The sequence below is a fragment of the Pezoporus occidentalis genome, unplaced genomic scaffold (assembly GCF_034315485.1).
Source record: "Pezoporus occidentalis ecotype Australia unplaced genomic scaffold, CSIRO_AGI_Poc_V1 ctg139, whole genome shotgun sequence".
Taxonomy (NCBI): domain Eukaryota; kingdom Metazoa; phylum Chordata; class Aves; order Psittaciformes; family Psittacidae; genus Pezoporus; species Pezoporus occidentalis.
Window position 1 is genome coordinate 1,248,771 of NW_026913198.1, and position 27,660 is coordinate 1,276,430.

At 37.6% G+C, this 27,660-nt stretch overlaps 1 protein-coding gene across 1 annotated transcript in view; it reads right to left on the reverse strand.

The window, feature by feature from the left end:
* The window catches only part of LOC134159025 (cAMP-specific 3',5'-cyclic phosphodiesterase 4D), a 159,775-nt gene that overhangs the window by 96,380 nt on the left and 35,735 nt on the right, over nt 1–27,660 (reverse strand). Inside the window, exons 2-5 of the mRNA XM_062609534.1 lie at nt 25,670–25,861; nt 9,893–9,929; nt 4,840–4,913; nt 3,655–3,704 (exon numbers count right to left, since the gene is read on the reverse strand). Coding sequence (XP_062465518.1) covers nt 3,655–3,704; nt 4,840–4,913; nt 9,893–9,929; nt 25,670–25,861 — 353 coding nt within the window. The remainder of the gene's footprint in view (nt 1–3,654; nt 3,705–4,839; nt 4,914–9,892; nt 9,930–25,669; nt 25,862–27,660) is intronic.

Sequence of the window (27,660 nt, forward strand, 5' to 3'; positions counted from 1 at the left end):
CCCTTCCTATGCTCTGGTAGAATCCAAGCCACAGTAAAGAATAAAAGAAATTGGGACATCTATCAGTTTTAAATCTGACACATATCAAGAAAGACTATATGGTTCCTCCTTAGTTCAAATTATTCTGAGTTAGAAATGCAGATATTAGAACTGTAACAACTGAAAGATATCTAATCTTTTAGTAAAAAAGCTTGTTTACTTTTTTTTTATCTTAATCCCTATGTCACAGTTTCATTTTTTTGAAATTTATTTATAATTATATTATTTATAATTCACTTATTTAAAGAAAATTATTATCAACTTGAAATAAAACATCATTCATATCACTGTGTGGAAAGTATGCCTTGTTGTGAGAGGAACCTCTCTTCTGGTTGAAATACAGACCACCACGCATGGAAGTACTGTGCAGTGCAAGCAGGGAGTTCTCGCAGGCTGGATTCATTCATGGCACCTTTAGGGAGCAATTAATCTCCCTCAAAAGAAAACATCTAACATACATTATGTCAGCTTATTCACTCTGACTATAGAGAAAATAGATATCTTAGATGTCTAAAGCAAGTAGGAAAAGTATCATCTAGTCTGTTGTTACATTAAATGCTCTGACTTCCTATCTAATTTGTCTGCAAAAGAACACTCAGCATGCTATAGCATACATGGCTGATACTGAAGATCAAGTATGCCATTGATAATCATTGGCTTTTTTCCATGCAGTTTCCAGAAGAGATTTATGTGGATATACTGAATATAACAGACCATATACTGATCATCAATATCTACATACTTATTTGAAAAATCACTGCGAATTTTAAGGACACCATGGTTGCCATTGCTTCTAAGAATTTGAACATTTAATTCCGATACTGCTTTACTTCTCAATTCCACAATTTCTTACTTGTTTGCTAATGCATTTTCTCCTTTATGTCTCAGGGCAAATTCTTAAAATAGTAAATGGAAGAATTTTGCTCTTGCTGCTTTAGTCACTTAGCTTTACCAAACCCCTTATTTTCCCTTATGACTTTCCCCGTCTTCTGCAGAAGTTCCCTTTTGCTACATTTTTGCTTTCTGTGATCCTCACTTTCCCCATTTAGAGTCTTCCGAAACACGTTTCTGTTGTTACACAGTTTGTTACAATGGTGATCAGTTCTCCCAGAGATCGCTAGCTGAGCCATCGGGATAATGTGATAGAGCTCTACCTGTCTGGTGTACTGTTCCAGATATTCCGTGACATGAACAGCACGACCAGGAGGATTTCTCAGCAGGAAGGATCTGCACAAGCTACATTTCAAACATCCCCCAGAATGCAGAAAGCTTAGTTGCACCTGTAAGTGTTTTCAGTCATTATGTCAAGAGGAGGGGAAATATTAGTAATACCTCTTCCTTCTTAACACAGTGCTGGAGTGCAACATGTTTTACTAGGATTTTACATGCATCAGAAAAGGCCTCATACTTCTGTGCTTATGCCATGAAATTTGTTGCTATGAAAATATCAAAAACAGTCTATGACTAAGAATGGCCTATGCTGTTCAGACAAAATAGTATCTAGCCTCAATCTCAACTATCAAAATGAATTGTAGCCATTTTTATGCTTTATAGGGCTTAATATCTTTCTTGTATCATTAAAGTCTTTTAGCCACTTATATCCAATGCACACAGGGCTCAGCTCAACCAGTTCAATGGACAATTTGAGCACAGCTATTCCAGCAGTATCTCTGAGAAATCAGATTAAACTACATAACATTGAATTATCTTTACTATTATTTGCCTTCTCTAGCTTCCTTTAAATTTCTTGGCACAGAAACATTTTCAAGATTAATCACAGCACTGGTGGCACCACCTTTCTTCTAAACTAAAATTTCAGATGATTTATTGCTTCTAACAGATAGAGTGCACTCTGAGAATTAACTGAAACCTTCAGATCAGGGGGAATTTAAAGAGAGCAGCAGCGTCTTCCAGCAGAGTGTTTCTTGGGTCCCGCTGCCTGAGAAGCTTCTCTGGCTGGAGAGAAGAAGCTGAACTCAGGCAAACAACTGTGGGAAAGCATGTAAGGTAGGCTAGCTGTGTGTTCACATGCATGCATATCTTCTCTCCTGGATATCACATTTTCTTTTACTGTTGGGGATTTTACTGTGTTATAGGCTTTCCAAAGTTAGTCCCCTGGAGTCGAAGAAAGAGCTGTATTTTCCAGTATCTCTATTTCCAGTTAAGGTAACATACTTCTGGATTACTGTGTTGTATGAGACAAATACCATGATTAGAAGAAATAGGCATAACATCTATCAATAACTGAAATGTCTCATGGAAAGCAATTTGAAACTAACGCTCGAAATGACCTGTTAAAGGAATACATTAACAAAGGATTATGATTTTAATTGATCTAAGTATTTATCTGTCTCACATTCCTATTTATTTAATTACCATGAATTTAAGTATGATTGCAGAACATTCTTAACTAAGGATGCTTTTCTGTTTATAGAACAGATTTAAAGATTTAATTTTCTGTTCCCTGATGAGCCCTACACACAAATGCTCAGATTACATGATGGGTTTCTAGGAGAATAAAATTGTACAGAACTGCCAAGATGGGGTCTTCTAGAAGAAAATATGGATATTGTGTGAATCTAGATGAAAAAAAAACAAACAACAAACCTAACAACCCAACAACAAAAACTAACAATGTTAACATTCCAGAGCCTAAAGACAAAAAATACTGAACATGACAAAGCCACATTTCTCCTCAAAACAGCTGAAGTACTATTTCTTTCTTCTATTATACAGTTAGAAAGATAAGAACTATTTCAAAATTCTGGAAACATTAAGTTTTTGGTTTAAATGATAAGTTACCTTTTTAGTCAATATCTATATACTTTCAGCAAGGGTCAAAGCAAATGCTCTTTCACTCTGCCAACATAGAGAATGTAACTACCTGGAACACTACATAGTGTATTAACGCATGGATTAACAGGATGTGAAAAACATGAGGTCAAAAAAAGGGTATTCTCATGCAGATTTCCAAGATCTTCATAATAATAACCAGAAGTGCCACAGGCTATGTAGGTTATGTTTACACTTTCAGAAGTGTTAACATAACCTACAAAGCCAGTCCTGTTTCCAATTTTTTTCTTTATAAATAATAGTGTCTTTTACAAAGGAATTATTTGTCTCTTACACATCTACAAATGTTACAGAGATAAAATTCACAATCCTAAATCAGAAAAGTCAGTTCAGGAAATTTTTCCTTATTGCCTAAGGGCTCATAATACAAGACTTTGCCTCAATATAGCTACAGGACTCTATGACCCAAATGAAAGATCAATTAATTCCTCATGCCAGTTATTTCTACTACATTTCATTACAAAAACTTACTAATGAAGGTAATCATGACACAGTCACATACTGGTATATAAGGAAAAAGAATTTGGAAAGGATCTAAATTAAAACAAGCATAATAAGACAGAAATCAGAAAATTAATATGATGCAATGTCGAAAGTCACCATGACTAAAATCCTATTTGAAAAAAACAGATACAAGGGTATGAAATAACACAAGGTTAGTATTACAAAATACAGTTTTCAGTAAGATTTTTTATAAGTACATATTAAATTTAGAAACCCATGATGGTTTCACAGAGGAATTTTAGTCATACTAATTCTTACCTGTCAAGCTTGCTTTGTTAATAGATGGTTGGTTACACATTGGTGAACGTCTGTTTAAAAGAAAAAAAAGGTATATGCCTGATAAACACAGAGATGACTGAATCCTTGAAGAATATAATAGAAAATACATTTCCTTGGGAAATTATTTGGGACTGGAATACCCTGGCATTGAAAAAAAAAAGGAAAAAAAGTTCTCAGCAGTATTTTAGGAATTTACAAGTTAAAAAACCTACTTTATCATACTTAGAGCTTATACTTGAATTTAAGTTTAATTTACATAGATAGTTATCATTATTCTAACATGGCTTGCACTTGCCACATTCTCTTTCTTGAAATGCCTTTCCTATTATTATTTTTCATTTTATTATTTTGCATATACATTTCACATGTTATTTTGCACATACCTGTCACAACAATCTTTAGGGCAAACAGCTCAGTGGAGTGCTTTGCCCACTGAAGAAAGCTAAAAGTTGCTGGACTGACACAGCTGTGTAGGGATGTGTGGATGACTGCAAGCAGGGTCTACATAGGGTCTGCGTACTCCAGCCAAAGGGGCTGGAAATATCTTTTAGGGGCACTGCATATGCAGTGGTGGGAAGTTGATTTTGGAATGCTAAATACTTCTAAGTTCCAGAGGCGCACATTTTAGGTGAGGTAAATGACTACACTACAAAATTTAACAGTGTAATTAATGTTAATGTTAAGTGTGATTCTGTAACATCCTTGGAGAAAGAGCGTATTTATAACATCTCATTTATAATCATGAACCACTGTGAATAGTGGAATGTCATTATTTTGGATAAATTAGGCAGAGCTCTAGGTTCAGATCATGCAAGTAGCTCACAATGAGTGTAGTTGTCTGCTCACTTTGGTTCATTTGCAAGACTCAGACTCTGTCCGAATGATCATCTTTGAATGATCTTTGACATATGACTAATTTATTGAAAATCATACAAATTGCACAAAACCACTTGCAAGTTTATGCAAGGACAGCAATGCAAGAGCAATTAGTAGGCAAGGGGGCTATTGTTTCAGCTATCAAGAGATTAATAAATTTTACTCATCCACATGTTTTATGCAGGTTTGGTGGCACAGACTGAAATCCCTAACATCAAGTTGTTATTCTTAGTTTACATTCAAACAGTATCACTGCAAAAAGTTCAGTGGGCAAGAATAGACACTCACTTGCTAGGTGCCCGATCTTGTAAATTGGTTAATGCGGCAAAGTTATTCCGTACGGTACGCAGGCTGGCCAGCACCTGGAACAAACAAACCAGTTTCAGTCTACAGTTTATGCATAGGTGAGACTGACATACCTCTGCTGAGCTGTGCTGAAAATAAAAGGAAAGGACATTGCAAAAAAAACTGTAAATTGTTTTCAGAACTGATTTGTCCGAAGTCTTTGATCATTACTTAACAATAACAGGTCTTTAATACAAGGGCAGTATTTTATTTCTTTTTTCCCCCACGAACAACTCATAATTTTGTGTAAAGGCAAGCTTACTTGAAGAGGAGGAAAGTTTTTCACAGAATACTACTTAGTTCTTTAAAATTACCATAAAAGCATTCATGTTGGGAAAATAATAGCCCATTCAAGACTACTACTTCATGCATAAGAAATGATTACAAAATCTCCATTTGCAGTTCAGCCCACACAGACCTTAAAGGACAAAGGAATAAGATTGTCTAGACTGCCAGGAAAAATAAAAACTGCTCCTTTAAATGGTGCAGTTGATTTGGGTCCTTAGTCAGAAGACCAGAGTTAAGAGGAAGGTAGCACCTGAGCAGGCACGAAAGCCTGCAAGCTTTTACAAACTTTGCACACTGGAAAGGTAGTATAAATGAGCTACTTCTTTTCTGGGCTTAATTTCATCCAAGACAGCACCTAGTGGAAGCAGCAGATGACTGTCTTCTCATTGTAAGTGGCATAGGCACTCTCTTCTGAAGCTAGCTGGATAAATGCAACAAATTTTGTGCCATGTAAGGATAGTAAGATGCACCTCTCCAACTAGGGAGAGGTAGTTCAGCTTATGTCAGAGAGGAACCACAAGTTGTCTGGAACCAGACTGGGAATGGAAGGAAGCAGCAACACTCTTTAATGATGTGCCTTTGCGGGAGTTGCTCATTGTTGTTTCTCAGCCGAAACCAGGCTGGTTCCCTGGTGAACCCACTGTAGGAATAGCAAAGGTGGAAATGGGAATTTGGGTTCCAGAGCTAGGAGTTGAGGAGGATACAACCATCTTTCCATAGCTGCTTCAGTTTACACATGAGGTAGGAAGGAAGCAGGGGGCTGAAAAGAAAAGAATATTTAGTGAAAGCTTGTAACAGACAGAAAATATTCAGGAGATAATAGTGACTGGAAGTGTTCAAGCTACTGTAGGTAGTTCTCAAATGACTTAAGATAATCAAAATACATTTGTTGCATAATTAGACTATTAATTTCATTATGTTTTTCTTTCCAAATATCAGGAGGTAAGCTCACATATTTCTCATTCACCATGAAATAAAAATAATTATATATGCCATCAAATTTGAATGTCCAGGATACACTGACGCTACTAAATGTTGTATTTAGGTGTTCAATATACACAGATGGAAATCAGGCATGAACTGATCAGAAGGGGAAAGAAGATCCTGGAGTTCAAAAGTTCAAAAATTAATGCACAAAATACAAAGCAAAACTGCTGCAGTATGGAAAGTATGAAGTAAAAGGAAAGGATGAATTGAAGGAGGAAGGAAAGCATAAATGGAATAAAGTTGGAAAGCTGGGCCTATTAAGGTAAGACACACATTTTTAGTTACTGCAGTCCATTTTCAGTTATCTTTGGTCAATCTGCCTGGATTCAGTTTACATGTAGCAGAATGATGAGATGGCTTGCTGTGCTAGTATTATGAGAGAAACATATCTATGTGGCTCCCAGAACAGTCTCAGGCCATGAAAATATGCAGTTGGTTTTCCTGGCTGCAAGTTCCTACTCAGTAAGCCCTGCTGTACTCAAATTTGCTGTATATTTTTTTCAGGTGCATTGAAAACTGGGAACATGTATGAAGGTAACTAACTGACTCCTTGGTGAGCGATCTCAGGTACAGCCATGCCTATTAGCTCTGCTTCTGCTGGACTCTGGAATGAACAACTCAGCACGTGCTGCACAGGGCTGTTTCAGAAAGGGTACCCAGCTAGGTACAATGCCACCTGAAAACATGAACCCTGAGGTATGTGCTGGATCTGAAATCACAGGACACTTAGTATGTGAGGTGCTGGGGCAAGAAGGGTGCAGAGCTGTAAGGCTGTTCAGGGCCAGCTATGAGTGGAGGTTAATGAGCTTTGCTGGACCCATGCTTTGGTCCCTGAAGAGCTAAGGGGCAGTCTCTTTAGCCCGCCCACTACTACGCACATTGAGCAGATTTTTCCCCTGTCTGAGGTATTATGAATCTCTCCTTTTTCAGAAAGCAGAGATTCAACTGTTTGGTGTGTATGTCCTTCGATTTGTTCTTCTGGCAGGTGAGATAACTGTAAGTTCAAGGGTGAAATGTCTAGTATCTGCTCAGCATTCCAGCTGCTTTAGCATTCATGCACATATTTTCACAGTTCTGCAAGTGTAAGGCATCCCCACATGCATATCATTGCAGCAACAAAAACTTAGGCCATTGGCTACAGTGGAGCTAAACCACTTGATTTATTGCATACAGATATTAAAATTTATAAAGCTATTATACTATAAGTACATAATATTTCAATTTTTCATTATCATTTGCTTTACGTAAGTTTCTCTGTTCACAGAGGTTTTACTTGTGCTTGACGTTTCTCGAGTTACGATTTGTGAGCAAAAAGCAACCAGTCACCTGCAAACCACTACAGGTTTAATTTCTAAGTAAATAATATTATTCTCAAAATCATTATATACAAATAATTGCAAGTGAATTAAAAAATCAAACCTTTTTAATGATAAAAAACCTAGAGAATTCATCTTTAAATTTTAAATCACCCAAATGATTTTATTTTGAAAAGCTAAATTCTATGAGTAATTAAATTACAGCAGTTGCTGTGTTATTACAATATAGGGAAGTGCAACTAATAATATCCTTGTGATAGATTTTTTTTAATTTCAGCTTATAAAATTCCCTTTCCGGTAAAAATAACAAAGTAACTTAGTCCTCAGGCTGGATTCTATGTGAGGGACACATCATGCCACCCTGCCTCCAGTTTTCAAATGCAGCCACACTGACTAGAGACAAAAAAGCTAAAACTGGAACTATTACCACCAGGGGGCTCATGATCAGATGAAACAATTCTCCTGGTCGATTGAAGTAAATACAGATGGTTTGAAGTAACTGGAACCTGTGCTCTGCGTGTCATGATTTACTGCCACCAGGAAGCCCTAAACAGATTAAAACAGCACTTTTGCTGCTTACAACATAAAAATGCATCTTCATGGTGAAGTATTGCTCTAGGAAGATATTAAAAGTGTAGTTTGTAAGATGCTTAGAGATTGGCACATGGGATCCAGTTTCTGAAGTTCTGACTGAGATCGTAACACTGGTAAACATAAGTCAAAGGGATGGGTCCTGTGCTTAGCTGCATATGCAGTCTGTGAGCAGGCCCCACTGGGAGATGGGATATTGCATATTCAAGTAACTTTAAGGGAAGGGCTACGTTTTTCCTAAGAGTCAGTCAGCTGTCATTTCCCCTCTATTAGGCAGTCTCTCAACTGCATCTCAATTCCTCCTGCCAGGGAATGTGACATGGGATAACCCACCCTCTGAGTGCTCTTTCTCCTGTTCAATACAAATGAAAACAGGTTCATTTAAAACAGTGCTAACAGGGCTTTGCACTGAAATACTAAAAGCTCTCAAATAATCAGTTATGGCACTTTGGTGCAAATAGCAGTAACATTCAGGTGCTCCTGCTATAATTGCTGAAGCACATCCGTCAACACCAATAAGAATATGAAACTGCCCTTGAAACAAATAGGGTGTATTGTCCCAGGGGAAAAAAAAATAAATGGGAGTGTAATATTTGCTGGTTTTCTAGGCATCCTATAACCTACCCTATCTATGTGGCATAATCAGTAATAAAAATTCAGATGACAATGAATATGAACTCAGCTATAGTAGATATTATTGGATTGCTTGACCACTATACTATTTGTGTTTTTTTCTGTGCTCAAGATTTAGGGTTATTATGTTTTCTGAGGAACTAAAACCAGAAATGGTTTTATTTTATTTTTTTACTTGCTTTTTCTGTAATTTATTCATTTCCATAACTGTTAAAGTATGGTTACCGTTTGAGAGATCTTAAAGTATTCTTAGAAAAGGCTCTGGCTTAATATTTACTCTGTTAATATATGATGAAGGTATTCTTCATATTAAGGGTTTGATCATAGAGTTTTATAAAGGGTATGTGTTTAAAATATAATTAAATATAAACTATTAAATTAATGTTAATAATTTTAACAACTTTTCACTAGACTAAATCAACCTGCATATTCAGACTGAAGTTGGATACCTTTTTAACAGTTAAGACTGCTTTGTGACCCATTTATGGTCTCTTTCCATTTATGGTCTCTTTCCTTTTATGTTCAATCACATACAATTTCCAGATTTATTTTTACCCCTGTAGTTACAATATATTAACTTTCATTCCTATTACAGGTTAAAACTCACTATTATGAGTTCAGGAATTTTAACTTTTCATACACAGTAAGACAGCTGTATTGCTAAAAATTGTGGAGTTTTGATCTAAATTATGTAGAATTTTGAACGGATATGTTATAAAACAGAATCTGAATGTAAAAAACAGAGATGGTTTTGCAAAGCAGTGTAAGTATTCTGGGTTATATATATAGTATATAACCCTATTCTGGGTAAAATTTATCTTGCATCTAAAAATTATGTTGCATTGAATGCATAAAAGATGTTCAAAAAGAGAACTTGTAATTACAAAAACTAGGGGAATAACAGAGAACACAGATTCTATGATTCTGTGATTCATCATGGCTGTCTGCTACAGCATTTGAAAAGGTATCAGAGGTGTTTATTTTGTTGTTGCACTTCAACATTTCAGATAATTAAAAAGCATTAAGCAAGAGATAACGAGAGTGGGAGGTTTATGGCTTCTGCTTAAACAGTTTTTTACCTATTTCAAGCAAACATGTTATGTAATATTAACAATGGAAAACAATGTATTTGTCTTTTGAATTACAAGATTATATGAGAAATATGGCAGAATTGTGCCTACCTGGGCAAATGGTGTCACAATCAAGTCATCTCCATGTCTGAAAAAAATGAGCAGAGTTGTAAGTTAGGTACTACTGGAAACTTAAGTGACTGCTTTTAACAGAAAGATCAGGTTATACAATGCATCATAGGTAATTCCAGTTTTATTCTTCTGCAGTTTACTCTCTACCCCTGCTTTACGCATTCTTTGAAAAGTAAATATCAACTTAGTTATAGCCCAGCTGCCTGGTGTGTCAGTGGGATGGCCGATGAACCAGAGGGTTTCTACAAGTGTGGGTTGGGCTGGTGATCGACCGCCCAGGATTGATCTGCAGAGATTTCATCCCAAAGGATGGAGGTAAAAACACCAAAAGCAACCCCATGAAGGGCTACCAGCAGATTTGTGAGTGCAGAACGTAGAACTGCAGATGGCTGGGCAGTGCATCGCAGTCAAATGAAAACCTTGTAAAACTTTAAAACTGACTCACACTTCTGTAGCTATCGGGGGGCGGGGTGTGTGTGACCAAGTGTGTGCCGTTGCTGTGGCAACCTCACCCTCACCACGGATGACGTATGGACAAGGTTCTAGGATGACGCACTGTAGGGCAGAAGCGAGGAAGGCAAAGAGAGGTTCCTTCACTTCAGCACGGAAACCTGCCACTTGAAATGGTTTCCAAAAAATACAGCCTTGAAAATACAAGTAGGCTTGAAGGGCTGTTGAGCTTAAGAGCAGCATCTGTAACACTGAGGATATGGAGTTACATCTCTCCAGGGGACCACACTGATAAAGAAAACTTAAGACTTTTCAGTCACAATATCTAGTATATGGCAGCAATCAAGCTGAAAAGAAATTTTCTGAAAACAAAAATGTCTGTGTTTTTAATTCACCTGTATTTTCCTACAGTAAATTTATTGTGATGAGTTACAAGTTGCAGCTTTCAGCAGATACTACCATTGCTTTGGTGCTATTTCGATGATATTTAAGCATAATGATGCATTTAACAACAGATTTCAAGTCCATGAAAATTTGAACAGAAAAAGGCTTTCTGATAAACAAAGAAATATCATTTGTTTTTGAGCTGCTATAACATCATTCTCATAATCTATGTACTGTCCACAAGACAATAACGTTTTTGCAGGTTTTGGAAGAACCTAATAAAAAAGTAGTATGTACAGCCAAAGAGCATGTAAGGACAAAACAAAACTCCCCAGTATTCAAAATTATCATAATGCTTAAATATCTGTGTAACTTTTTATTACCATCTCTTTTATTCCTGTTAGTGGAAATTACAAAAGTGGATTTTTACAGATCCTATGGAAGAAGACTGTACTTTTAACACCTTTGCAGGAGTGGTTGGAATAAGGTATTGTTTCAGGTGAAACCACAGTCCCATCCTGGTTGGAAAGTATGTATGCCTGGTTCTCATATCAAATTGAAAGAAACGTAGCACCATTGGAGGAACTCAGAGGCTTTAATTGCCCAATGAAGCCAAATCCAATTGGCTGTTGTAGATATCATGAATCAGCCCAGGGCATTAACAGGAGAATTAATGACCACCTGGGTTTAGTACTTCATGCTTTCATTGGCTCATGCAGACATCAGGAAATGCCCATGACTATTATTTCCCATCAGGATTGCTTGATGATTCAGACAGCTACACAAAGGCTTCAGCAGAAGATAAGCCACATCCATCTTTTCCTTTTGTCTCTCACTTATGCAGCCATAGTATGAATATGCATTCTACCTCACTTCAGAAAAATTATGCTCTTTGTCTTCAAATTCTGTGAAATGGTATTATCTACTGTGTTGCACCTTGCTTGCCTGTTCCTCAGTAAAATCTGTTACTTTCTTCCCTTTTATAATGAATATTTTTACTTTTTGTGTATAGCTACTCCATTTTCTCTTCTGTTTTGACACTTAAAAGAGGCACAGCTGTCTAGAGCAAGGAATACTGTGTTAATCATCTGACTGACTTCTGCAAAGGTGGAAGAGCCTAAAGCCTCAAGTGAATTGTTAGCCTTCCTCATGCCTTCCCACTCTATCTGTTACTCAGGTTGTTTAGCCAAAAAGCAAACAAAGGATTTCTTAGAAATGAGTTTGTTTTTTGAGCAATCAAATTATACACAGAAACTGTATTTAAAATCAATTTGAAAACCCATGTTTTACTGATGTAGTCTAATTCCCACAACTGGAAATTATGAAGGGACAGAAGAGGAAAGGAAAGGGACCTGGAGAGGTAAAGGTTTACATGTAGCAGCAGCACTGGACAAGGAACAAATATGCTATATTGTTTCTACCTGTAAATAAGCTAGATAAAGTAGAGCTAGTTCTTTTTTAGAATTATAAGCATCTGTCAGTGACAAACACTCTTAATGCTCAGCATATGACACAAATGCACATAGAATTCATCAGCGCTTCAAATTCCCAGGCAATTACTACAACACAGTTATTAACTGTCAAAGTGCAGATTGACAAAATCATGAAAACAGGATGATCCTTAAAATCTCTTCTGTGCTTCCTTATGGGACGTGGTACTTTCTTGCTCTTCTTATTCAGTGCTCCTGTTTGCTACCTCTTGAGTGGTGATGCACTTGTAAGAGGCAACAAGTACATGTTTCTGTGCTTTCTGCTCTGGCATTTGTTTTTGTTTTTTTCTTTTCTATAAAATAACATGACCCCACTCTTTTAATGTTCAACCTTCATTCTACTTGAGCTCTTGCTGGACTGCATTTCATTGGAGAACGCTCATAAAATAGCGTACCTTGTTATTTTTTAGAGGAAACATTATGAAATACTAATTTAATGTACTGTAATCAACCAAGGATTTAATTTTCACTTTTCAAATGCCCCTTATTGTCAAGAGCAACATTTCCAGAAATTATCATTATTTCAGTGAAAGTGTGATACTGAAAGTACGGATATCCACAGCTTTCACAAAGCAGTTTAGCACGCAGCAGACCCACTTGAACAGAAAAGCAATTGCATAACATGGTGAGTAATCTTTAATCCACATTGGGTCAGAAAATCTGGAGAGTGCTCAAAAAGGGTGCAGACATGTCTAAAGTGTCTGTGTTATTTTTTGTATGGAAAAGCAAAAAAAATGTATGATTCAATCAAAATGCCACTAATTGACAGTGTATTGCAGTGTAGTAAACACTATAATGTAAGAATGTCCTGTTTTATTTTCAGATGATAAAGAAACTGATAGACAATTTTGTCTGGATCCTGGGTAGGATAGTGCCACACATCTATATGATGAAGAAGTAAGAGGGAATGTAAACCCTGTGCAATATATCGCAAACTTCTAAATGTACTCAAAGCTGTTAACCTTTAAGGTTAGAAGAAATCATTCATAATGTTAAGACTAACTAGAATGCTTGGGATACTTGTTTATATCTTTATTTTTTCAGAGGAAAGACAGATTTGAAAGCAGACTAATTTTCACATGGCCCCAAAATTTAAAATTATCAAATTCCACCATCACCAAGAAAGGCTGCTAAAGCACACAACTGTCCACCTGAGATGAGTCACTGTTACATAAAACACAGGCTAAATTGCCATTAGCAGACCAAGGATTATATAATTCATCGCAAGTTATTTACCACATTAAAATGGTGAAGCCTGGCCACTTGCAAATTTTCTGTTTTTTTCTTCCTAACCTTCCCTATAGAACATGTGTGAACTCACCCCACAGAACCTGTGATGGTCCCCACCCTGGAGAAGAGATCAAAGTGCTATGCTAAGTCACAAGTCAGATGAACACGTTCAGCTGTCGGTTGTCAAATAAAAAGTACAAAGATTCTGCTTCTTTTCCTCAAGACTGTCATTAATTTGTCTCTTCTATCCCAATTTACATTACCTAATTAACTTTGCCCCCACTTAAAGGGAATTTAGAGATCTATGCATGGACCCACAGAGAAGCCCACAGGATGATTAACACAAGGGTAGACAGGGTGACAGCATAACCCATATTTCTTAATTAAGTTGGCATAATTTAATATAATCATATAATAAGTGGACTTCTAGAGAGATATTCTGCAGACCTGCTAGGATACAGTTAAAAAAGAGAGGACTTTTTTTTTCATGTGGTCATAAAAAGTCAAGATATCCATTAAGTGAGTCCCAGACCTTAGAGATCACTAAAATGTTGAGTCTGCACTTGTCAGTGTAGGGCTTTGCAGGTAAGCTACTGAATAAGATTTGTCTTTCTAAATGCCAGAGTAAACTCACATAGAGACTTTCTAGACATGTAAAGAATACCAAGTGAGTGATCTTGAGCACACATATTGCACATATTGCATGTAGGTGACTTAAACAGGATAAATAAGAGCTCTGTCTAAACAGAAGGGGGAAACTGCACAAAACATATTCACACCAAATTGACACATATTTCCTCATGGACAAGATGCAGACAAAATAGGATTCCTAGTTAAATTTGATACAATATTTTATAACATAAATTATAAGATTAGTGGAAAAAATCTTGATGCTTTGTTAAAAGTTTAAAACATGATCAAACTGGTTTGCACACTCCTTCATTTGACCTCCCCAGGGTAAGTATTGGCTGAGGATGCTGGCCAGGCTTTAAATCAAACTGGCATAGTCTATGTTGGATTCTCTGGCTACAAACTTGGGAGATGGCCTATCTGAAAGAAAGTCTTGCACCTGGGTAAACACAATCTAAGAGTGCAGCACAGGCTGGGATCTACCCAGCTGGGGAACAGCTCCATGGAAAGGGACCTGGGGCTTCTGGTGGACAATAAGATCAATACAAGTGAACAGTGGGCTGCTGTAACAAAGAAAGCCAACAGGATGCTGGTTTATATCAACAAGGGGACTACCAGCAGAGGCAGGTATTATCCCACTCCACTCTTAACTTGTCAGGTCACACCTGGAATACTGCATTCAGTTTTGTCCCTGCTATACAAAATAGATGTGGACAGGCTGGAGAGGGATGAAAGGAGGGCCACTGAGATGATCCAAGGACTGGGAAGCCTGCCTTATGAGGACAGACTGAGAGAAGTGGGTTTGTTCAGCCTTGAGAAAAGAAGGCTCAGGGGAGACCTTATCACCATGTTCCACTATTTAAAGGGTGTCTGCAAAGAAGATGGGGGGCTCCCTTTTTACAAGGAGTCACATGGAAAAGATGAGGGGTAATGGGTACAAGTTAATCCTGGGGAGATTCCGGTTGGATACTAAAGGAAATTTTTTCACAGTGAGAACAATCAACCTCAGGAACAATCTCCCCATGAAAGTGGTGGGTTCAACAGCACTGGACACTGTTAAGATTCAGCTGGACAGGATGCGGAGCCATGTCATCTAGACCATGCATTTGCCAAGAAAGTTTGAACCAGATCGTCATTAAAGCCCTTCCAACATGGTACTCTATGATTCTATGATAAAACTGCCAAATTACTTTGAAAAGCCCTCGGGGACAGTGACTCTTTGAAATCCCTGAACTGTGCTGTACAGTAAGAAATAAGCCTTTTGTCACATTGTCGCAAGAATTAACTCCACTTTTACAGAGTTGTATTTGGGCATTTTTTTTTTTTTTAATGTAGAAACATAGCAAAAATAAAAGCCAGGTAAAATCCATCCAATGATGAAGATTAGTCACCTCTTTGAATCATAAAAACTATTGCAGCTTCCTTTTCAGTGTAAACATCTAAATTTGGATTAAACATGACATCCACTCATTTCTGTATACAAGGCTGGCTTACCACCCAATAACATACTACAAATACAGCTTAGATAAGACATGTGTTTTGCTTGCACAGATGCTGGAACACAAACATGCCATGCAAAAAACACAAATGGAGAAGCAGAGTGAGGTGGTCATTTACCCTAATTGCTTGTTTGGGGTGTTTTGTGGGTTTTGATGTTTGTTGGTTTTTTTCGTGCCTCAAAAACGTTTTATAGGTGAAGCCAAATAAACACACAATAAATATATGAATTAGGTATGCTGAAAATATATGCACTGCTCATATTCAGATTTTAGCAGGAATGAAAACTGTTTCAAACTGCACTCTGACAAGAGAAATGGAAACATCATATAATGATACTATTCAGCAGAAGCTGTGTCCTAAGGACAGCAAGCAGGAGGGGTGGTTGGCTGCTTCACACAGCTTGCACGTCATCATCATCATCTCCATATGCAGAATCCAAATGGACTGGTTTACAATATTGGGAGTCAGAAATTGCAGTGCTTCAAGTTAGTTTATTATGCAGGAAGAGTGCTTAAGTCATGTCATCTTAATTTCCAAAGACTTCAAAACCAGTTTTCTAGCCCTGATATGGGATAGTTCAGGACTGGCTCCAAAAGCTAAGGCTGACTAGGGGCAAGAGGCACCTCTTAATGTTGTGCCCACATTATAGAGTGTGACAGAAACCAGAAACGGGCTTACAGCTTTGCCCAGATAGGCACTGGGTTCCCAGTGGTTTGCATCTCATTGAAAAGCTGACTGCCATTTGGGGGATGATGAGGCATCTAAGGGAGGGAGTGGGGACTGTGGCACTGTGGGCAGGCTGGGATTTATGGTTGAGAGAGCAAGCAATTGAAATTGTTGTTTGAGTCATGGGCTACGGAGGAGGGGGCTGTTTTTCCCAGAGCATTTCTTTATTTCTGAGAACATGTACCTTAAAGGATTTTTACGAAGAGCTACTTGAAACCACTTGTTCTACCACATGGTAGGCAGAAATTAGAAGCCAAATAAAGTAGCGTCTTTATTTAGCATCTAAACTATTGTCTTAGTGTTCCTGAACACCACATTTTTCTCTTCCTGGTTCTTCTAAACAGCAAAGAGTTTTCCCTAATTAGTCAAAAGTATTTCTGTAATATTGGAAGTTCTGGAGAGTTCAATCTCTTTAATTTCAATTGAGCTTAACCAGATGGAAGAGGATTGGCTCAGAAAAGCTACAGTCCCTGGTAAGTCCATTATTACAGACGCAAGAAAGGCTGGTTATTGTCCTCCTTGGACTACCTAACTAAGCAAGTTAGACTTAGGAAGACACAGCAAAGGGAAAAAAAAATAAAAAATTCTCCAGCATAAATCTTACTAGCAAGTATTTCAGGTGTGTTTCCAAATACCCCAATTATCTTCATATGGTAACAAATCAAGTTATTCCATTATGGCATGTTGATAAAGAAAACGATACTTGGCTGTCCTATGATAAGAGATCAAAAAGACAGCTCAAAACAAGTGTGGATTACTATACATAGCTAATGCACACCAAGATATGCTCTGCATTAATGTACCTGGAGCTTTCCAGCTATAGTGGCTATTTTGTACCAGAAAGTACTTTATTATTTTGTGCCAACTTTTCAGCATCTCAGTTCCTGGACATACATTTTATTAGGTTTGAAAGAAGCCTTTGAACACTTAAGAGTCTGCTCTGTTGAAGTCACCTGCCCAGATTACAATATTCCTTCTGTTTGAAATGCATTAGAACCCAAGGTGAGGTGCTTTCAAGACTTGGAAAGACAGAATCACGATAACCATTGCAGAATAAAGGGTGGGAAATGAACAGTGAATACCAAGGTTTTGGTATTGATTTTTAAATCAGTATTTTCAATTTTAATCCAGGCAGTATTTACCTGATTACCTGTGTATCTTGCTGTGCATCGTATCACAGTGCCTGTGCTTTTTGAGCAAACTAGAAACAAGATATTTTGCTGTGTGACAAGGGTAGCTGTGTATTAATGATGGTGATCTGAACCAAGACCCATTGAATCCAGAAACTTCATTCAGGATTGTTGCATGGGCTAGAGCCAGAATCAGCTGACTAACTCAAGGAATGGGAAGTATTACTATTTTTCCGTATTCCCCATAAATATGCTATAGGAATACTATCAGGCTTTTCCCACCTCCCATGAAAGTATCACAGCACCTTTGGAAGGGCTCAAGTAAGATCAAGACTTCTTGTGACAGACCTAGGTACTTACCTGCTCAGCAAGTTTAAATGTTTTCCAGAGACTGAACTCACACATCTAACGTGGGTAATGTGCCTGAGGAAATCGCATAGATACTGATGCAGTGGGACATCACAGGATGCCAACAGGATGTGCAAAATATAGAAACACAGGACAACTCAAGAAATCATCTGTATCGTAGCCCCGAACAACCACCAAGCTTCCATTTTTTATCCTACTATAACATAGCAGACAATTTAGATGACAGAATAATAGTGGACAACTGACCAACTGGCCTGCATTAGGTCTGACAGGATTCAGTCCTAAAGAAAAACAGAGTATGGATTGGCCAGAGTGTTACCCTGTGGTTTTCTGGTTTTCCTCCTAAGATTAGGCAGTCTGACTGTGGGTCACTGCGACAATGGCAAGGGAAAAGAATCTACTGCAGTGCAGCGACTTGGTTTGTGCGTTGAAGGAAGGGCTGGGTTAAGTCAGAAGGATGTAGGACTTCGAACCAGACAAGAGCTTAACTCAGTCAGAAGAGTCCAGAACAATTTAGCAGTGCCATTGTTGGACTTTTCGTACAACATGAATCATTATTTAGCTCTAAGCAAGGCTGTAAAACAAACAAGCATCAGTGACTAAGGAATAGGTCTGTCTTCTGCTCAGCTTAGAGAATATTAGTGAGTGGGTGTGCACACATGACTGGAAACAATCAAGTCAGTGAAGCTTAATGAGCTACTATTAATTAGTTTTGACTGCATTAGCTGACACATATAAACTCTTAGCTTGTTGCAAGTGAAAATAAAATGTATTACCTTGAACTCTTTTTAAGCAGCAGACACTTGGTTGCTTGCCTTTCCTTGCCCCATATGCTTAAACACTGAGAACTGATATGATTGTGTTATTTCTGAAGAATAAGAACACATAACTTTCCATGTGAACCTCATACTCACGCAGGTTGAAAGATTTCCTCTCTTTCAAATGAGAGCAGAACTGCTGAGGACAGCTCCTATGCAAGTTAACTTCCCAGCCCGAGTGAGCTTGCTCTCAGCTAGCCACGGAAAGATTGTCTCAGCTTCAACATTTAGAAAAAAGGGTCCAAAAACAAAATCCAAAGATGCCTATATGTATATAAGAATAAATAAGAAGACTTCAAGAAAAACAAGGCAAACCCATCAGAATTTTGGATTGTCCTTTTTCAAGGGGATGAACTCTACAGCTAACACAACATAAGCACCACTGCAAGCATACAGAGCATTGTTTGTGCCCTGAGGGGTGAAAGGACTAATGTTCTTTTGAGTTATGAAATAAATTCAGCCTGTGCATGCAGGTGATCACTGACTTGGAAAAACAGTGTAAACGGCATCCCCAAAACCATTAAAGTCCCTCTTTACAAAGTTCCCTTTCTCCAAACTCCTCCCATCCTTCAGTATTGTGTGCACACATATGCACACACAAAACACACTTATCCTCCTTTCTATCCACTACAGATCTGTGTAGCAAGCCCAGAGATGAATGGTGTGTGGTGTAGCTGAAATTCCAGCTGAGAATCGGTTTTCACATCATGTTTTTAATAAGATGCCACCATTGACTGAAGAGGTTTAGTAACCCAGTCTGCTCTGTATAGCACAGGAGCAGTAGCTTGCCATTTCATTTCCAACAGCCATTATTTCCAGAAGAGGGGGAAAAATAGCCTGACACATTAAAAGTGTTTGAAGGGGAAGTGATGTGCTTAACAACTGAGAGTTATATTTGGAAAATTATTATGTTTCAGCATTTGGACATAAAGCCAATAATGATACTGTATTGTCTGAACATAGATGAAATCAATTTGCATTTCATTAAAAAAAATCCTGATTCAATTCAATAATAAAAAGGCATATTAGAACACCTCAGAATTTCCTGAGTTAAAAAGCAGATCAAAAGAAGCCTTCTCAATCCAAAAATGTTCTCTTTTTGTTTATAGCATAACTGCTTTCTTGATCAACAAATTAAGTTAATGCAAACTTTGTATACTTAAATTTAAGCAAAACGGATATTACTGAAGTCTTTGTTTTGTATTCCATTTGTAAAACATCCTAAGCAATTGGAAAGGACACAGTAGTCTTTTTTTAAAATGTTTATAACTTAAAAAGAATTTTGAGGAACTTAGCAATTATTTAGCTTAGTTTAAGCTGCAACCTGGAGATTTATTCAATTTAAAATATCTTAAGACCAAAAAAGCATGAAGCAACCCATGAAGCAAAATATTTTCTTATTTTTCCTAAAGCCATGTAAGTACATTTCTTTCCATAGACAAATACATGTTTCAAGAAATTTTCATAAAAAAAAATTGTTTCTAAGCTGAAACCAACATTGAAAATGCATCTTCAAAGATTTTTTTTTTAAAGCAGGTAGACTTTGAAATTTAAATCATAGGATCATAGAATAGTTACAGTTGGAAAGGACATAAAGATCATCTAGTTCCAAACCCCTTGCCATGGGCAGGGGTGCCTCACATTAGACCATGTTGGCCAAGGCTCTGTCTAACCTGGCCTTGAACACTGAATAGTTCTTTTCATCCAGTAATATCTGTGATATGCAATATCACAGATTCTGAGAAATCATCAGGAATTTCCACAGCAGTTTATCTAGAAAGAAAGGCAATTATTTCTAATTTTTTAAACTGAGGTCCAAATGAGTCTGCCTAATAATTGCACATCTTTTCTGCTCTCCTAGTCTTGATGAGAAGCCTTGAGAGAAAAGGGTTTTTGCTCTGTAACTTCAGATGTGCACAGCATTTTATTAGTAAATCAAAGTCTTCCTGGCTCAGAAAGGATAAACTGTATCATTAATAATTTGGCTTCCTGTAGTGGATAAGAAAATGTACCTTCATTTCATGATGGTATATTAAAGGCTCAGGTGAACCCTGTTAACTGTCCAGGCTTGCCCTCTTTGCCTGGAGTACATTTTGAAGTACATTTTGCTTATGAATCTGATCCAGATTGAATAGAATGCAATTTTTAAAAAGCTGAGCAGACCGTTGAGAACTGGGAAACATTTGAGCTAGTTTACCTCAAAAATTCTCTTCTCTGGCAGCCCTTTCTCATGCCAGCTAAAGGGGTATTTCATCCTACTTGTAGCTTCAGGTTGGTATCAGACCTGACAGTTACTGATAAATTAGGGAACTCTCTACCTTGGAATTTCCCTTTATTTAAGGTAATTTTGCAGCCAGAATAATTCCATTATTCTTTACTCTTTGCAAAATTACAGATTATTTCCTTTTCTTTTGAAAAAAAAAAAAAAAACCACACAAATTATAAATCCCACAATTATTTCTCCAGCAATTGAAGAAGGGGATAATTCATCCTGACAAAACCAGCCAAATCTCTGTATGTCAGTATCTATGTTTATCAAACTACAGAGGCTCTTTTCATTGCAACATAATCCGCATTTAGGTTTTATTATTCAAAGAGATGATTGTTTGTTTGTTTATTTGTTTAATGTAGAGCCAAAATTTACAGGTACATTCAGGTACAGTCTACAAAGCAGTACATCCTCTAGGAGAAGGCAGGATAATACTGTATTTACTGGGGAAAAATCCTAGGGTAAATTGCATCCTCCTGACATTTCTTTTACCATGGACAGCAGAAGACGGATGCTGCTACCTGTAAAAGGTATTGGCAGAACAGCAGTAGGTTGGCAAGTCTGGGGAATGGGTGTACTGGTGGCCATTCGGCTATTTGGCCGATCACCAGGACAATGACACTTCAGTCAGTGTTCTCTAGTGGGCTCTGGTGCTTAAAATACAGAAGCAAGGTCTAACAGAAATTACCAGATTTTATGTAATTATATTAATTAAAGCTTATAGGGGCATTTCATCTGACTGAGGAAACAATGCTGAGCCTCTCTGAAGCCCGTAAGACTTCCCACACCACCTACTGAGTGAGGTACAGTTGGCCAAATCCTAGAAAGACCAGGATGTTACATCTGAGCTGTGTTCTGTGGCCTAGTAGAAATGGGGAAAGCGTAGACTTCCCAAACCTTTTTTCCTTATGTACATTCAGAAGACCTAGTGGAGCTCAGACAGACTGCTGTAACTGGATTGTTTTGGTCCTCTGGTCTGGTCTGCTACACTCTTGTCTGCTTCGTCAGGATCACAGGGGGGACTAACATGGTTTTCTCCCTTTATAGTGGCAGTTAAAACATGCCCCAGGTAGTGAAATGCTTATTGGCTTCCTTCTAGTGTTCATGAGATTGCTAATGGTCTCATTGAAGAATCCATTCTTAACCTGGTTAGAGACCTGGGTTTTGCTAAAACAGAGATTCTCTGCTAATTCAATCTCCTGCTCCATTAATCAGGGCAGAGATCCCTTAGCAAGAAAGGCATAAAAAGTGTTACTACTTCAGCTTCTGTCTGCATTTGCAAGTTCTGAGAAGCAACAGGACTTCAAGCAGGTGAGTATTATGTAATCAGGCCTCCTCTGCAAGACATCTGCAAAGTTCCCTGCTTTACTGATGTCTTCAAATGTAGACCTGACAATTCTTCCAACACAGCGCTGATGATTTTGCTCATCTTTCAGCTAGTTTGTTCCCTTTGTTGCAACAGTGCTGTTGGGGACTTCAAAGTTTCTATTCTTTATTCTCCTTCCCTTTAAACTTATTTTCCTGTCTCTCATCACAGATCCTGCCCTGTAATTCCTTATAGGGGCTTACTCATCCCCAGTGTATCACTCATTCACTTCTTTTTCTCTTGCACATCGTCATCTCTCTGCTGGAAACCCATTGTCATGCTTCGCACACATCTGTGCCCTCCTGCCTTGGACCTTGCATCTTACTGTCTAAACCACCTGCCTCTCTGGTTCACAGCCTTGAAACTCCTCATATCATCTCCACGTCCTGCTTTTTTTCCACTAGGACTGTACTATTGTTTCCAAGAAATAATAATAATAATAATAATAATAATAATAAAGCTATTGATCCCACTCCTTAATTTGTTTTTCTTTTCTTACTATATGTCTGCTTCTGCCTCTTCTAATGCCATAACTGCACCCACATTTGTCCAACTAACCTCCTCTCATGTCAGTGGCCTTGCGCTCATCCTTTTATTCTTTCCAATAGCTAATCTGGCTCCTCACTTTAAAATATACTTAGTATCTCTGATTTTAAAAACTTTCGACCTCCCTCTTCTCTGCCTTTGTTTCTGCCACTTTCCCCACTGAATGCTACTTTCCTCACTTTCCTCACTTTCAGCTCACTGAATGAAAATCCCTTTGGTTGCTCTGTGAGGTTTACTACTTTGGGCACAGGGACTCATGCTGTCCCTTTGCCTGGGGATAGTATCTAACTGTATTAGTTTCTTGGTTATTATCTTATGCTTCATCTTGTTGTTTGTGGCAGAGTCCATCTTTTCGTCTTGGGTTCGCAAAGAATTGAGCACGACCGCGCTCGCTTCCTTGGCTGGAACTGCGCAAATAAATGACACAATGATGACTTTGGTACTTTAGCACTGCCATCTGCTGGCTGTCTTTTATCACAACATTCCGCATTTGACTACAAGTTTTGTTTCATCTGCTGCTACTGAAGTGGAATGTATTACTGTAAATGCCAGAAATCATCATGTTCTACTCCTTACAAATACAAGATGCATGCCTTCTGCTTTCTGTTTTGCTTTACAAAGTGAAATATAGAGGTTGGTAACTCAAGCACTGAAGAATGAGGGCATTCTAGGTTAGACTGTTGTGTAATATTAACTCACCTGCATTACCTGGATGATGTGTATGTTTTGTAATATTTTGTAGCTCATGCTCAACCAACATGCAATACTGAAAATTAACCATGTAGGGAATATGCTATAGAGAAATAGAATAATTTGTGAGTAATCTAAAATTTGTGTGATACTTGCCCTGATAACTTCCAGCCTCTGTGTCATTTAGGAATGTCCTGAACCAGAGTGGCTTCTCTATTTTAATAATTTTCAGTGGGTTTCCTTTCTATGAGCATATCCAGTTTCTCCTCTTAAAAAAACTTCTTTTTTTTTTTTTTTTTTTCCTAGCTACTTTTCCCTCTTTCATTCCTTGGTTTTCTTTTACTTCATTTCTGTGAGATAATGAGGCTTATTATAATTAGGCTTACTGATATATGATTAATATTCCATTGTTAAAACAACTTGCCTCTTACATTTCCTAATGTGCTCCCATCCTAAGCAATAGGAGGAATACTTTACCTTCTTAGAACAACAGCTCCTTTGTGACAGGAGACTGTGAATACTTATCCAGACATAAGGAAAAGAATGTTATACACAGATGTGTTTTAAGAAAAAACTGAAAGGAAGAATAGATACAAATATCCAAAGGAAGAAGTATGCTTAGTGTTTCAGTAATTCAATTGTTTATTCAATTTACTGCCATGTGCTGAAATATTACCCAGAATTCTAGGAAATGCAGAAGTGGATTATGAGTTCAAGGATGGAGCACTAATTGAATTCTTAATTGAAATGACTCATCTAAGCAGCACAATGACCTGGATTGTCCCCCTGAAGGTAAAAATTTTTCCAAATGGTATCCTGGCACAGGTGCCGCACTAAAAGCTTCACTGTGGTCCTTCTAAAAGAAAGGCTATTTGTCAGTGGAGAATTTTCTGGGAGGGGGTCACTATTTCCACGTAAAATGCATTTTTATTTACGGCAAAGCAAGATAGATTGGCCATTTTCTTCCTCATTTTGTCTCATCCAAAATCAGTCACACTGTGCACAAAGCTTAAAAAGTTCTTCAGTCTACATGCTTAACTGAGGTATGGTCCTTACACAAACCCTCTGTAAAGGCATGAATCTTTCTCGACACTTACACAGAAAGAGAGCTATAATTAGATGTTCTTATCAACATTTCTAAAACTTATATGTAAGCTGAAAATAGGAGTGTTCATATATAATGACTACAAATTAAATATCAGGTGAAATTTCACTCATTATAATGAAAAACTTTTTCCTTTGCTGTTTGTACTCTTATTTTTTACAGAGCATATTGATTGGGTGTTGCCTCATTAAAAAATCAGCTTTTAACTTAATACTGAATTTTTTTAACATTTTAGACCTCCTTGCCCCTTGGGGACTCTTACAAGCCTGGTCCTTTATTTTAGTGATTTGTAATTGAACCATAAATTCCTACTTGGCAGTGAAATTTGGAGCAGATAAGGCAAACAAAAACCAAATCTGTTATTCTTAATTTCTACTACTTAGAAGCGTCTAGAAGCTATTATCTAACATGTTTTCCATGTCTTACAAAAAAACAGAGATTTGCAATTGACTTCCACTACCCATGCAACTTGGGGTACACACATACTTGAAAAATACGATCCACCAGCAGAAAATACACACAACAGAGAAGAACAGTCAGAAAGAATAACTTTCCAAAAGCCTTTTGTTAAAATTTTGCCTTTTACTTAAAAGGGTATCTGAAGTAACCTTTGCTTCTCTCGGATTTTTTAATTTCTGCCATCTGGTAAATCTTTTCTCCAAAAACATAAAAATACCTGGTGAAAATAAATGGAATTGTTTCTAAGAACATTAAGAAGCAGAAATTGAGTTTATATCACTTCTCTTGAAAAGAACTTACTAGCCAGGAAATCAGAGCCCTCCTTAGTGTTTGGACACAATAGTATTAACTGTTTTCACTATTCTGTCAAAGCTAATAAAGTGCGTAAACACACCAAGTACACCCTCATGATATCCTTAGTTTCAGAAAACTGCAAAACCAAGTACAAGCTTCAGTAAAGAAATAAACAAGCAATTATCCATTACTTCAATAGCATAAGTGATTACTGTCTTTGATTTTTAAAGGAAATTTCTGGTGGCTGGAAAAATCACATGACAGGACAAAACATAGGCTAAAAGTATTTTATGTACTTACATATCACTGGCAATGGAGGAGTTCCTGGACATGGACTTTGGAGACAGGTCATAGTCACTGTCTGACCGGTAAAGGAAAGACTCCCTGCGTTGACTATGGACAAAATTTGCCTGAAGAATTAGCCCTGATCCAGGGCTTGTCATGGGATCCAAGGGACTTCGTCCCGATGACGTACCATTGTCTACATCAAAACTGCAAAAAGAAAGAATAAAAAGATTTATGCCATTGACATAAGAATTTTGAAAGTAATAAAAACTTTTCTGACAAATTTATCATTAGGTAATTGCTTCTTGATAAAAATTTGTAAATAAAGACCTGGTCAAGTCCACTGCTAAACAAAAATACACTTTAAAATTGCTGACCACAAAAAAAGAAGAACTCTGAAGGAAAATAAATTTTGTAGAGAAAAATCACTATTAGGAGTACAGGAAACATTATGGATCTCTGCATGCAGAGATCTGTGAGCTCTGCACTTGAAGGAATATGAAGTTTCGTTGTTTTCCTCCTTGGGCCCCAAGTCTCTTGAGCTGGACCCTCCTTATCCTGTCTCCCACTGTTGAGGCAATTAACGGCTCTCTTGTTATTGAGTACCTGACCCTAACATTTCATTACTACCCAAATATTTCAAGAATATATTTTGTCTTATCTCAATAAATGAAACTCTGGGGTGGGATTAAGATGTATGTGTGTGCTTAAGCATGTCTGCATGTATTACAGTTGCTATTTTACAAACATATAGAAGAAAAGAATTCTTTGCTCACTGCCAAGCAGCACAACTCCTGTGCCCATTCATGCCTTTGAATTAGGCAGTTTAGATCCAACACTTCTAGTTATTGTGTTTGGTATTAAGAGAGGTAAACAGGCTTATCATTCTGAGGGAACACCGCCGTCATGAGAGGCTGAAGGGCAAGGGGAGAGAGAGAAGGAGAGAGAAGATGCTCTTTCATGTAGTCTGTAATGTTTCCACAAAGGGCTTTTTAAAATCAGTGTAAAGACCTTGAATGGGAGTTTGCAATCAATTAGAAACTATCTTAGGGTTGGCTGTGCTGAGAGGACGTGCTCATGGCAATCCATGTTGCCTAGCAGCCCGACAGCTGCATTTGGTACCATATGGAGTCTTTTTGGAGCATGTGGCTCCGTTTTTAGACTTCATGTGTTGTGGTATGCAATCCCAGAGGTTACAGATGTGTGGATTAGCAAGGTTATGTCTCCATCTGGTGGGATGGAGCACATTTTATCCAGGCAGAAGCAGATTATTTCTGTTTCCCTAGTTGGTTGTGTCTCTCTAAAACCAAAGATCAGTTTAGCTTTACAGCACAGTAGGAAAGATGGGCATGAGACCTTGGCTTCTAACTACTTGGGCTTGTTTGCCATACTAATGGGAACTTAAATAATACTGCTACAGCATTTAGGAATGAGGAATAAATAGAGCATCTTTCACACTATTTTTTAAACATGGATCAGTGTTAGCATCACAGTATGCATACATTGAACGCATCTAAAGTACTCATTTTGAAACCAGTATTTTTGTGAAGGACATCCACCAGTTTTCAGTTCTATCTAATGACAGCAGAAGAGAAAATATTCAATATTTGTCAGCTGTTGATTAGACTTCAGACTAGTGCAGGAGTCACAGCAGGTACATGCTGCTTTCCACACCAGCTTGTTTCTTTCTGTTATCTATTAGTGACCCAAGGTTGCAGTGAGGTTGAAGCTTTATGTTTTACTGGTAGCATTCCAATGGCCTTTTTTCCTTTGTTAAATGAACCAATCAAAGAAACACTTATTGCTTATTTTGACAGAGATGTACGTTGCCTGGCACAGAATGGACCTTGGTTTCATGTTTTATTCCATTGTTTCATTGTCACTTTGCACATATTCCTCAAACTGCAATCTTTCTGCTGCTCTCGGATGACATAATTTATTGTGTATTCACTTTTCACAGTCTGAATGTAGAAAAGCAAAATTTTAACTGCTTAGAAAATGGAATT